At 41.6% G+C, this 12,459-nt stretch overlaps 1 protein-coding gene across 11 annotated transcripts in view; it reads right to left on the bottom strand.

Moving 5' to 3' along the window:
• Nucleotides 1-12,459, bottom strand: part of KIAA1217 (KIAA1217 ortholog) — a 609,023-nt gene that overhangs the window by 147,003 nt on the left and 449,561 nt on the right. For all 11 annotated transcript variants that reach the window (XM_089693772.1, XM_089693774.1, XM_089693764.1 and 8 more), the window contains one exon: nucleotides 4,192-4,390. In XM_089693772.1, coding sequence (XP_089549898.1) covers nucleotides 4,192-4,390 — 199 coding nt within the window. The remainder of the gene's footprint in view (nucleotides 1-4,191; nucleotides 4,391-12,459) is intronic.

Here is a 12,459-nt window from a genome sequence, read left to right as displayed (position 1 = left end):
CCGTGACCATTTCCCCCCCCAATTCCTGTTGAGGTGACATCAGTCATCGAAAAAAAAAGTGGGGAGGGGGATAGCCCAAACAGGGATATTGACGACAACAACAAAACACTTCGGAAGACTGAAGGTGGAAGTTCCGTAGACCAGAACCCAGCCACTAAATAGATAATTAAAGTGGTAGTAAACCTAAAAAAAAAAAAAAATTATGATTTTCACCTGCAAGGCAATGTCACAATGTGCTAGTATGCAATGCATACTAGCACCTTATGAAAGACTGACCTGAGAATGAAGCCCTCCAGCAGCACGTTGTCCCCACTGTAAAGGCTTCCATCTTCACCCAGTCTTCCTTCCGGTTTCTGGGCTGCAGCCACTTGAATGGCCAAAGCCAAGATGACGTGCGTGGGAGCTACAGCATACCCGTACCGTTCCTTCAGAGCGCTGCGTCGGTGATGTCACTGACTTCTGCTCACTAGAATATCTCCTAAATGGTGCATGGGAGATATTCATTTTACCTACAGGTAAACTTTATTATAAGTTTACTTGTAGGTAAAAGTATAAAAATTGAGTTTACTTTCATTTTCAAGGCTGAAGCCATATCTTTACCTTTTCTATATAGTGGCTGAGTTCCAGTGTGCGGAGTTTCCACCTTCTGTCTTCTGATTTTTTTCTGCTAGCCTGGATGAACTTGTTTGAACATTGGATCTGTGCTATGGACTGTAGGGGGAAGATTTGTAGTGCTTTTTGTGGGGCTCCAAGTTCTTTGTATATGGGTAACAATAAAAACACATATGTTCTAACCCGTTCCAATTTCTTACAAACTACAACACAAAGTTTTGAGTACATACACTCCTCACCTAAAGACCAAGTTCCATTCCTACAACTACATCTTTAAGTGAGTTGGTTGATAAGCAAGGAGATTACTGATATATCAAGCATATGATACTGTACTGGTAGTGGGTTTGTGTCAACCATGGTTCCACATAAGTTCTTACATGTACTGTATAATACCAACTGGTCAGAGAACTGGTGGTAAGTCTGTGCGGTCTAATCAGGTAGGTCGTTAAGTAAGGAGATTCTGAAGTTTATCCCCAGTGCATGAAGCTGCAGTGTTTAGGTGTGGGTGAAAGGTACAGGCACACCATCCAGCCCTATTGCTGCCAGCCTGTAAAAGTCTATGAGAAGCTGACAGCTGCTGCCACTGGATGGTGCACCAAATGATACTTAGGCAGGATGCCCCCAGTATTGACAGCCAGGTACCTATCCCTAATATTGACTGTTCCTACAGCACTAGCCCTACATTGTATGGAAAAACAAATTCTCAAAGATGATCAATAAAGTGAGTAGATAACCAATCATCAGGTATAATAAGTATAGCAATCAAAATGTTTTTTGCCCACGTTTCAAGAAATGCCAGTGATTGATTTTGCTGGTTTCTATCATTTAATTTATGTCTATGAGTACATCTGGTAAGAAGGTCAGATCCAACATACCAGTTCCCTGGAGGATGTATGATTCACACAAAGTATCACATGACATTTATGGGTTTATTTACTAAAGCTGGAGAGTGCAAAATCAGGCTCCCTTCTGCATAGAAACCATTTAGCTTCTAACCTCGGCTTTTTCAATTAAGCTTTGGCAATAAAACCTGGAAGCCTATTGGTTACTATGCAGGAGTGAGCCTGACTTTGCACTCTCCAGCTTTAGTAAATAAACCCCATAGTGTTATAGACTGCTTACTGATAATCAATTAGATCTGAAAATGAACAGCCACCCTACAGCACTAGCATCTGCTTTGTGTACTCATTGCTTCCAGAGATAGATAGGTGGCACAATGGGTGAACAAACTGGGACAGTACGGTAAAGGATCTCCTTATTGGAAGAGGCCTTGGACTGAGGGTGGACTGGCCTAGTTTTTGAGAGCACGTTTGGACTAGTTACGGTAGTGCAAAAAACAATGCTTTCAAATGGACTTTGCTCTCACAACAATGTGAAAATGAAAAAAAAACTTGTTTTTGTATGGGCCTGCAGGCCTCATTTAAGTATTTCACCTTGAATCCTTTCTAAACACAGCACGGTGCATTTAAAAACGTGTAGCTATGTGCGTTTCCACAATGCATTTTTGAGAATAAGCCCTAAAAATCTCAAGACTGGTATTTCAGTTTTTTTCTCAGAACCTCTAGTGTTAACTCACATAATGGTCTCTTTACCCCCTACACCTCCTCCATAACTGAAGTGCCACTTCTAGAAGCACTGACTCTAATGGATTCATCCAGGCAAGTGTAATCTGATGGTTTTTCTGTCATGGCCATAAACACAAGAAGCTGCTGTCTATATAAACCAGGATGATCCATTTGTCTTTTTTGATGTTTTGACATGGGCTGATTATCTTGAGGCTAAGCCTAAAATGTTTTAACTCTTTAATAATTGGCCAATGTGTTAACACCATCAAGTGCAACTATAGCTAAGCTATAGACTTTCAAATATTTACATATTCTTAACATGCAGTAAATATGACTAAAAGACACACCCCGGACACAAATAATTCTATTTAAATATATTCTTCAATAGCCAATAATGATATAAATCCACTTTGTGTACCAAATGGTCTTACAAACCCAGATATTACCTTACTAAAGTAGCAGAGACATCACCACTGTCCTGCAAATAGCTTGAGCAAAGCTGTGGGTTAGACCCAGCAAGCCCTCCTACCACAAGCTGCCTGCAAAAGAATTACAGAAGGGAAGGTACAGGACCAGTCACCCTGTAGAAGGAAAGAGGGCAGCAGGGACTGGTCAATATTACAGGCAACACCTACACAGAGGCAAAGTGCAGGAGTTGTTTCAAGCTGGATTACTGCATGGATCTGGAAGAAATACACACAGAATACCAACATTCAAGGAAGAGTATACATGCCATTTGTAATTGTTTGGCCCAAATTTTAGCTCTAAAACAAGTCCTCACTGACCTCTATAACTGAAAAAACAGTGGAGAAATTCATCCTAAAAATTCAAAGCAGAAACACTTTCACTTTCAGCAATTCAGTTTTGTTATGCTCCCCCCTACCAGCAGTTTGGCATACTTCTCTAATATAAATACAGAGCAAGAGTTTTTGGAGAATGGAGTGCAAAGTGCCAAAACCAGATTTAGGTAACACCAGTGCTTCTTAGTGAACAGTGAGGATGAATTTCTTCACAGTGGTTGCAGCTGCATAGGTTACTGAGGGCTTGCTGCAATGCTCATTTACTGCTTGTTAAGTGTATGCAAATATTTGATTGTCTATAGCCTGGCCACAGGTACACTTAAAGGAATTGTTTACAGGCCAAAACCCCTTTAAGCATCAGAAAAATAAGTTTAAACAAACAAAATAAAAAGTATAAAGAAGAAAAAAAATATATCCAAAATTGGTCATTACAGTTAATTTACATTATTTGCACATGCCGCACGATCCTAATCATGTGCCCTGGTGTAATGCTGTAATTTCACATGATAATGATAATGAGGTACTCAGAATGAGTCCTAAGGGTGAGATTATAGAATATTAATGTCTCTGCTGCAGTACTTAAATTGCCTCAACCCTCCATGATGGCTGACTTAGTATCAAGGGCTGCGAATGCCTGGAATATTAATAATCATCATTTATTCTGATCTAGTGTTGACAGTGTATGCTCCAGCGCGTGTAGAGGAATAACGACAACCCGATAAATCTGGGGATGAAGCATTCAGAGTGAAGTTTCCTAAGTTTACCAAGAGAACTAAGACGAACTGACTACTTAACATTTTACAAGAACACAATGACATGATGCACTTAAAGGGTTGCTTCAGGCATTTGAAAAAAAAATATTGGTTTCACCAGTTCACAATAAACAATGTTCCCTCCACTCCCTTTTTTTGAGCCAGAGGGTCAATGTGAGTGTGTGAAAGAAAAGGACTTTCCTACCACAAGGAATGCTGGGATGTGGCATTGCATAGGGATATAATGGTATTAGGTTGTCACCCCTCCTGGGCCCAAATTCTTTCTGCTCCAGGACTGGTGCTGGTAGATTACCTGGGACATTCTGAGAAAAAACTCTTTGGAACAGCAAGCTATCCATTACAAAATGAAAAAACGTTCAATCTAGCAGGAATTTGTAGGGAAAATACAACATACATACATGCACACGCAATTATAGAAGCAAAATGAAGTGGTCTGCTTACCTGACATCACTTAATTCGTAATAGATATTTCTGCCTTCGTCTTTGATATATATGGCTGTGCTGGGGGACTCCAGTACCTTCATTGTAAGCTGCTGAGGGAAGGCACTTACGAACAGGGCACGTATGGTATCTACACTGGTTATTTCATTCGGCATCTGCAGCTTTTTGGTGTCCTCCCCATATTGCAAAAAGAGCACACCTGTAACAAAATAAAGAATTCCATTAGATAATGATCACTATTTTCAGTCCACTTTAAAGTTCAGCACATTTCCACAATGCAAGACAATGTTCCTGTTTTAAGAGAAACCAAGGAAAAATATTTTCTCACATGATACCCGAGCAACACAAAGAAAACTCATTCCTGTGTTCTGCTGATCCTTCTTTTTCCAATGAGCAGGCTGGATGGATGTGGGAAGGTAGCACCGTATTCCTTATAACAGAAGTATGGCCAAAGCTTTTTTGGCCATACTTCTCTTGCAAGTCATAGGGGTGCACTTATTTGTGCTCTCCTGTGACGCAGAATCAATTGCTCAAGGCTTTGAATGGATCCCAACCATATTGTCAGGATCCACCCAGTGCCCTGATTGACAGCTGGCTCTGGCTGTCAGCCAAAGCCAGTTGCTCCCACTCCCCCACCAGCCCAGCCTTCCAGTGAGCACTGGAAGGGCACAGCAGAGCGCGGTCACCGCTTTCAGTGGTCAGCAGTCATGTGATCGCTCAGTCCTCTAGCTTAGAGCGATGCTGCAGCATGGTGGTAAGTATGTTTGTTTTTTTATGCACCCCAGTCTTCTTTAACTTAGTGTGTGGGCACACACACACATAAATATTTTATTGATGTGCACAGGGCATATGTAGTACTCCCTGCCCTTCTTCCCCAAGCCCTTTGCACTTGACAGCAATTTCCGGCTGTCAAAATAATAGCCTCACACAAAAACACCTGGCTGATGATACGCAAGCGATTCTGCCACTAGCTTCATATCTCCAGTGGAAATATCACCAAAAAAGTTGACTGACCAACCTTACTGAATTGCTGAAACCTCAACTGTTAGAGATGGGAGCAACATATCAATGCATCGGCCACGATCCCATAGGGACAAAACAGGCAGCCTGTTAGCAATCCTCAATTTTGACAAATTGTCAGCAGCAGTATCGCCAGTGGCAGAGTCGCCTGTGTATCATCAGCCTAAATATAGCAGCTGTGGAAGCTGCTGCTGTCAAACATCCATTTGATGCAGTGTTTATAACACAGGATAGAGAGATACAGACTAATGTTACTTTTGTATCTTTTCTGTTTCATCTGCAGATCACAAGTACGGATGAGCATGGCTTTGGGCTGAACTTGGGTTTGCTTCCAAAGGGCATTGGATGCTTGTGACATCATTGACCTAGTATGGCCATTAGACTACCTAGGGTTCTGTGAGCCGCATTGATATTAGGGTTAGCATGCTTTCCTGTACCTACTACTGTATGTTTCGTGGGTCCCTTGGTCATTAAAATAGTTGAGAAATGAAGAATGCAGAGTAAACACTTTACAGATATGTGAAAGAGTGATGAAAATTGAGGAGTTACTTGCTCTCCCCACATTCACACCACCAGCAATACTGACATCTAGGTGTCGCATAGCTTCTACCACACCAACTATGGCTGTTGTCTGGCAAATCTGTCACTGGAGGGAACGCACCTATAACAGGATCACTTCAAACCTTCACCATCTTCTATGGGGTTGTTCCCTTACTGGCCAAAACACTGTAGAATCTTTCCAGCCAGCTAATGAGGAAGCGATTCCAGAGAAGCAAGTATGCGGTTGCTTCACTCTCCCAGTAACTCACCGGTAACAAGATCACTAGGGTGACATGGTCTTGTTTGAAAGGTGCCACCAAGATGATTTGAAGCAAAAACGGGTTTGCTAAAGAGAGGTTATCTTGGTACAAAAAAAAAGAGTAACCTAGAAAGCCAAAAGATTAGTGGCTCTTTAACCTACTAAGAGGATAAGCAAAATTGAGAGTTATTTTTCCCAAAGTTTCTGTGAAAATCAGGAGTTTTTTTTAAATTTCACCATTTTGGCAAACTGTTGATAGATAAGACTAAAGGTTTTCGGTGGTTCTTAGGGATCCTTTGACTCTTAAAGTGGAAGTAAACCCACTTTGGCAACTTTTACCTACAAGTAAGCCTCTATTAAGGCTTACCTGTAGGTACTGTAAATATCTCCTAAACATGCACCGTTTAGAACAGGGGTCACTAAATGGCGGACCGTGGTCTGGACCCGGACCGAATGATAGTCCTATCTGGACCACAGCTCTGCCACTCAGTAGCCTGGGTGTCCTGTCCTGGCTGATAACCTCCTTCCCCCCACTGCCACCAGCTTTCAACTCTACAGCAGCTGGCAGGCAGATGGCATGGCGCGATCAGACAAACTGATCAAGCTCACAATCTGGTGATTTTCCACCATGACACGGGGCAGCCCCAACAACTAATCTCCTGCCCGCCAACAGGAAAAGCTTGGCAGTCCCTTCTCCCATCCAGACATGCTGCACCCCCTGCACACTAACCGCTGTGGGGGGGGGGGGGGTGCTGTGAAGGGGACTGGGATGCAAGAAAGGGGGAACTATGAAGGAGGCTGGGATGCAAGAAAATGGGGGTGGGGCTGTGAAGGAGACCAATATACAAGAAAGGGGGGCTGTGAAGGGGATTGGGGTGCAAGGAAAGGGGGACTGTGAAGGGGACTTGGATACAAGAGAAGGGGGCTGTGAAGGGGGCTGGAATGCAAATAATGGGGGGCTGTGAAGGGGAATGTAATACATGAAAGTGGGGCTGTTATGTGAAGGGGGACTGGGGACATGGAAGGAAAGGAGACACTGTGATGTAAAAGGGGGCTGTATTGTAAAGTAGGGTTGTGATGTAAAGGGGGCACTGTAATGTGAAGTGGGGGCTGTATTGTAGAGAAGGGGCTTTAATGTAAAGGGGGTCTGTATTGTAAAGGAGGTGCTGTAATGTAAAGGGGTCTGTGTTGTAAAGAAAGGGTAGTGCAGTGATGTAAAGAGGGTGCTGTGTTGTAAAGAGGGGGTTCTACAAAGTAAAAAGGGGGTGCTGTGGTGTAAAGGGGGGACTGTGATGTGAAAAGGGCTGTGATATCAAGGGGGGGGGGGGTCGGCTGTGATGTAAAGGGAAAACTGCAATGTACGGGTAGGGGCTGTTGTATAAAAGATCTGGGTCATAGCACAAAATATGAGACTCGGACCCCTGCTTGAACAAAATTTTACTGACTGAACCTCTGTGAATTTTAATTCCATATTCCTGGTTTAGGCGGTATTTACTATAGAAGCGCTGGTGATGTTACCAGTGCATGCACATTGTGCTCTCATTGGATGGCGTGCCATCCATTGAGACAGCCATGCAGCAGCTGATACTCCCTTTGTGCATGCGTGGGAGTGACGACATCGCAGCTTGGCCAATCAGATGGCCACAGTTCATGAACCAGGAAGGAAGACCGGGTGAAGATGGAAGCCTCCGGGAGCCATGACAGCGCTCTGCTGGAGGGCTTCGTTTTCAGGTAAGTCTTTTGCAATGCGCTAGTATGTGATGCATACTAGCACATGCTCTTAACTTGCAGGGAGAACATTTTTTTTTATTTTTTTGGGTGGTTTACTACTGCTTTAATGGTTAGGGAAGCCCATTTTCATCTTCCTGGACTGGCTCTTTCACCAAATAAATGGCCCCTTATTAGCCTCATTATTTTATGTTTACTTACAAAAAAAATTGCAATTTTGTGGCAACTTCAGTTTCACTGAAATTCATACACTTATCAGCTTTAAATATGATTCTCAACTTCTGCCGTCCCAAAAAGGATGATTCTCAACTTCTGCCATCCCATAAAAGGATGATTCTCAACTTCTGCCATCCCAAGAAGGATGATTCTCAACTTCTGCCATCCCAAAAAGGATGATTCTCAACTTCTGCCATCCCAAAAAGATGATTCTCAACTTCTGCCATCCCAAAAAGATGATTCTCAACTTCTGCCATCCCAAAAAGGATGATTCTCAACTTCTGCCATCCCAAAAAGGATGATTCTCAACTTCTGCCATCCCAAAAAGGATGATTCTCAACTTCTGCCATCCCAAAAAGGATGATTCTCAACTTCTGCCATCCCAAAAAGGATGATTCTCAACTTCTGCCATCCCAAAAAAGATGACTCTCAACTTCTGCCATCCCAAAAAGGATGATTCTCAACTTCTACCATCCCAAAAAGGTGGTCACACATAAGGGTAATGTTTAGACCGTCGGATGCCAATGAATTATTACTAATATTCCTAACGTTACAATTTGTTTTTGGGAAACATACCCATCAGAACAGAGAAAACGTTTCCACTCAACTTTCCAAATGCTGTGAGAGTACAAATAATGCGCAACATGGTCACTCACTCGGAAAAAGTCAAAGAGAAATCACACACTGGGAAATCCAGGTCTGCAACCTTATATTCAACTCTGGTGGACTTGGCAGGTTGGATTGGCTCTTGTTTGTGCCTAAGGCAGACAGCCCTTTGTTATTATACTGTGCAGCCATGCTGATGTGAATTGGTTAGTAGATTAAAGTGTTTGGAAAACTCAGACACAAATTATGAATAAAGCATATCTCTCTATACTGTTTACTTATCTCAATTAAGAGCACTGAGTGTAATTTCTGTCTGCTGCTGTCTCTGCTATCAGGCTAAATCACTTCTGACAAGTTTTCCTGACACCAAAAAATTGGTGACAGGGGATGGACTTCCAGCAGATTGACAGCCTCAGCTCTCTTTCTATTAGCTGTATGGAAAGAGGTATGTTCCTTCCCTCCAACCAGCTCTCAGAGCTTTCCTCACTGAGCTCTGCAGTGTGTAATTTTAGCTCTCTGTCCCCTTTATTCTAAACTCTCAGACAAGGTTTATAAATTCAGCACTTTGAATGGCTGTAGAGAAGAGAAGACTGCAGATAGACAGGCACAACTTCTGATGGATGATTTCTTTAATCTCTGTGTATCATCTGAGGTTAGTCAATTCACTGGGTATATGTTTTACAACCACTTAAATTTAAACACTACAGCTGGTCATATACATAATTAATTTTGTGCAGTTCCTAATTAACCAGTCCAAATTTGAGCTGTGAGTGACTGTTTTGAAAATTGAAGGAGCCCAGCAGAAAACTGTCAGATGAACAGTGGCTGCATCTAATCAGACGCAGTCACTGTTTGGGTAATCCATGCTGTTTAGTGTGGATGGGGGAATCCATAGATTTCTTTTGTTCAGCTCAGTGTTCTGAACAAGAGAAATATTATCACATATAACCAGCAAAATAAGATCAGCAGCAGAAAAAGCCCAAGTAGGTCCATCAAGTCTGACCTTTACCATTTTTTTTAATTTTTGGAAATAAATGTTTTATACCAAGAATGTGTAAAACACTTTTTATTGATTAACTCACTACTTCTGCTGGAAATCTGTTCCACACATCCACTATTCTTTCCATAAAAGAATACTTTTATGGGAACACTTCACACTGTGATGACATCTTTATGTGGGTTTAAAGGGACCATGAACCACGAAACTCCCAATGCCAATGTAAATAAAAAATTTTTTTATTATTGCTGTCACTTTTGCATAGGGAAGAATCTGTCACATAAGGCAACCAATTCACCTGGCAGGTGTACCGGAGCAGAACAACCCCAGCCAGCCAGCAGGAGGGAAGAGGGATATTAACAGGTCTTCAACTTCCTGAAACCTCAGTAAGTCCTAGTCTGTCTGTGCTATGGATGGGAGTTTTCATAGTTTCAAATGTTCTTGCCTGTTTGCATCCCCATCGATTCAGCTTGTTGATATGTGAATGACTTATGTGTGCAATTACAACAATGAATTAGTCTCTTCACTTGAGTCTTTAAATTAAAAGACATTTATCTAGCAGTCCCATTTTCAGAAACAAATGAACTGAGATATTCCTCTGAGAAATATTGCTTTTTTTTTTTTTTTTTTTAATCGATCGATGCAATGAGTTATATATTCTTTATAGCAGCATATTTAAAGTGTAGCTCCTCTTTTGATAAGAAAACCAGTCTATCCCATTATACACATTTCAAAGATTTTATCAAGCTGGAAGCACCTATTCTGTAGAAAACAGGTGTAATCGCTAACTTCATGCACAGTGTCTCAATGGTTAGCATTTATGCTTTGTGGAACTGGGGTCCTTTGAGTCTTGCCCAGGATACTATCTGCATGGAGTTTGCATGTTTGTGTAGTGTGCTCCAGTTTTCTGTCACATTCCAAAGTCATGCTGGTAGGTTAACTGTCTCCTCTCCAAAGCCGGCCATAGATGAATCTCGGTTGGTTCAGCAGGGACTGGCTGAGATTTGATCCATCTATGGGCAGGCTGGTTGTCCCCAAGTCGATCCATCAATCGACTTGGGTACAACCAGCCTGTCAGATTTTATACATGCAATTACTGCCAGCGGCTATAGTCACTAACTATAATCATTGTGTTCTACTGACCGGAAGGCTCCCTGCCGGTAGAATACAATAGCACTGCGGGAGGAATTCCCCCAACAAAGACTGGAATCAAGCAATTTTCTTTCCTCCCCCCTTTCAAAACGACAATCTATGGGCTACTTAAATCATCCATAGTATGTGTGTATAGATTGGCTATGCACATTCTGAATGCCAGCCCCAAGGTGAGCAATTGGGGATGTTTGAGAAAAGACCTGGTGACCTACCTCCTAGAAAACTCTATGGAAATTAGCTTTCCTCCTTTCAGAGAGAAAGAAAACACAGGGGTGGGCTTCACAGTGCCTGATCATTGTAATAGCCAATCAGAGGCAATCACAGCAATCAGGTGACCCAGAATCAGGAGTTCCAGCTCCCGGTCGTTAGAATGGGACCCGGGGCATTCAGTGACACCCCGGTCTTTGTGCTGGGAGCCCAGTTCTGTGAGGCCACATATTTATGTTATGTTGGCACCAAGTGGGTTAAAGTCACTGCCTTCCCTTAACTGGCAAGGCTCGGCTCAAGAGATGGTAGTGGTGGTAGGGAAGAATGGACAAGGAGCCAGCCAGGTGTGCTAAAGTGCAAGTTGCATGCTGATAGACCAAAGTGTCAGAGAGATGGGATCATCAGTGTGCTGTTTCTCCTTTCACTGTTCAGTCACCAGGTTGGTTGTGAAACTACATTAGAGGAAAATCAGAGTAAATCTCAGAACAGAAGCGAGAGAAATACAAATCCTTTGGAGGGTTAACCACTTGCCTTCCAAAGGATTTACCCCCCCCCCCCCCTTCCATGACCAGATAATTTTTTGCGATACGGCGCTACGTTACTTTAACTGACAATTGCGCGGTCATTCAACGCTGTACATAAATTACGTTTTTGTCATTTTTTTCCACAAATAGAGCTTTCTTTATGTGGTATTTGATCTCCTCTGTGTTTTTTATTTTTTGCGCTATAAGCAAAAAAAGACTGAAAACTTTGAGAATAAAAACAATATTTTTGACTTTTTGCTATTAACCAATTCAATACCTTGCATTTTACCCCCTTCCTGCCAAGGCCATTTTTCAGGTTTCAGCGCTCTCACACTTTGAATGACAATTGCGCGGTCATACAACATTGTACCCAAACTAAAATTTTATCATTTTCTTCACACAACTAGAGCTTTCTTGTGGTTGTATTTTATCACTTCCGGGGTTTTTATTTTTTGCTAAATTAACAAAAAAAGACCGAAAATTTTGAAAAAAAAACATGTTTTTCTTTGTTTCTGTTATAAAAGTTTGCAAATAAATAATTGTTCTTCATAAATTTAGGCCAAGATGTATTCTGCTACATGTCTGGTGAAAATAACCCAAATTAGGATGTATTTTTTAGTCTGTAGGAAAGTTATAGAGTTCACAAACTATGGTATAGATCTGAATATTGATCAATCCTGAAGTACTGACAGCCAATCTAATTTCTTAAGGTCCAAGAATGTCAGAATAGTACAGATATCCCCCAAATGACCCCTTTTTGCAAAGTAGACAGTCCGACGTACTTCATAGGAGGCATGGCGAGTTTTTTGAAGTTGTATTTATTTTGTCATAATTTTTCGGAAAATGAAAAAATAAAAAAATTTTCACTATTTTTTTTTACATACTGTCACCAGAGCAGTACAGCGTCATCATATAACTGGCATGGCGGTGATCAGGGACACTGACTGGTGACAATGTGAAAAAAATATATATAATTTTTTTTTTTTATTATTATTTTAAATTTTTTATTACATTTTTTT

The sequence above is a fragment of the Staurois parvus genome, unplaced genomic scaffold (genome assembly GCF_062004578.1).
Source record: "Staurois parvus isolate SC_StPar_1 unplaced genomic scaffold, SC_StPar_1.0 ptg000636l, whole genome shotgun sequence".
Lineage (NCBI taxonomy): Eukaryota > Metazoa > Chordata > Amphibia > Anura > Ranidae > Staurois > Staurois parvus.
Note: the sequence above shows the minus strand (reverse complement) of the source record. Positions and strands in the feature narration are given on the sequence as shown.